Source organism: Sitophilus oryzae, unplaced genomic scaffold, assembly GCF_002938485.1.
Source record: "Sitophilus oryzae breed Bouriz unplaced genomic scaffold, Soryzae_2.0 scaffold_1576_pilon_pilon, whole genome shotgun sequence".
Taxonomy (NCBI): domain Eukaryota; kingdom Metazoa; phylum Arthropoda; class Insecta; order Coleoptera; family Curculionidae; genus Sitophilus; species Sitophilus oryzae.
The window spans coordinates 10509525-10510957 of NW_022146254.1; the positions used below are offsets into that span (position 1 = coordinate 10509525).

Genomic DNA, 1433 nt, shown 5'->3' on the forward strand with positions numbered 1-1433 from the left:
CCAAATATCTAAAACTTTACACTAAGTACGTCTTGTTTTATATATATATATATATATATATATATATATATATATATATATATATATATATATATATATATATATATATATATATATATATATATATAAAGAAGAAAGAATTTATTGGGCAAGTCCACAGAAAGATTAGTCATAAGACATGACTAAAACATGACTACCCGTAGACACTCAGTGTTTCTGCCTTCCGGCTTCATCAATACGGGAGGAATCAGCAACGATAAACTAGCGATCCTGAAAAAAGAAAAAGGAGAAGAAAACGAGGCACAAAGGCGCCATTTGCAGCCTGGTTAGGCAGTAGCTTACAATTTGAAGCGTTACTACCGAAAAACCGCTGCGGAGGCGTTCCAACACACCTCGCCGCTATCACCTTGGCCCAGAGAAAACAATAAACAAAGGATGTTATCGTGGAGACTATAATAAAAAGAAGAAAGAATTTATTGGGCAAGTCCACAGAAAGATTAGTCATGAGACATGACTAAAACATAACTACCCGTAGACACTTACATCAAGGAATCTCTAAAGCTAATAAGAAGAACATATATAATACGGTAGTGAAAAGTATAATAACTTACGGAAGCGAAGTATGGCAGTTGAAAAGCAGAACAGAGAACATGCTATTAGCGACCGAAATGGATTACTGGAGGAGATCTGCTGGAAAATCGAAAAGAGAACAAATAACCAACAACAGAGTAAGGGAGATTATGGGAGCAGAACACACAATTGTGGACGACATAAGAAAAAAACAACTCATATGGTTTGGTCATGTGCAACGAATGCCCGATCACAGAATACCAAAACAAATCTTACTGTGGATACCTCGAGGCAGAAATAAAAGAGGAAGGCCGCGACGAAGCTGGAGGGAGGGTGTGGATAAAGAACTAGAAAATAGAGAAATACCTGATGATCTCTGGCTAAATAGACAAGAGAGGAGGTTAGGTGTCGGAAAATGTCGTAGAACGTTCTGAACCGACTTATATATACGTCCTGTTTTTCCTTGGACTTGATGATAATAATTCGACTGTCCCTGAATTATTGCAAACGACGCTGTCTTCAGAGATGATAGAGCAATTTCATAATAGGAAGGTACAACCTAAAAACATCAGTGAAGAGTTAATTGTAACATGCTTTGGGATTGGTGACGAAGAAAATTTCAACCAGTTAAAGGCTAGATAACACGAAGGAAAAGAAAAAATGTCTTGTCAATTCAATGAATTATGAGCGATGAAATCGCTAGTGAATTAATTTCGGGAGACGATAATGCAATTTTATCGTCGTGTATATAACAATATTCTTTTCCATAGCGAGTTACGTTTTAAAAAATATTCAGAAATTATTATTTCAAGGAATTTATTACGAGTAGAAAAAATATTGTGCTTCGTTGGCGTTGGTTTCTA

General features: G+C 35.9%; 1 protein-coding gene across 1 annotated transcript; it reads left to right on the plus strand.

Moving 5' to 3' along the window:
• The first annotated feature begins 650 nt into the window (after positions 1 to 650).
• Positions 651 to 1004, plus strand: LOC115879089. The gene has a single exon (XM_030895737.1). The coding sequence runs from the start codon at positions 651 to 653 to the stop codon at positions 1002 to 1004; it is 354 nt and encodes a 117-aa protein (XP_030751597.1).
• Positions 1005 to 1433: the final 429 nt, after the last annotated feature.

Excerpts from the sequence above, each read along its gene's own strand:
- LOC115879089 (XM_030895737.1), top strand. The coding sequence starts at position 651 with ATGCTATTAGCGACCGAAATGGATTACTGGAGGAGATCTGCTGGAAAA.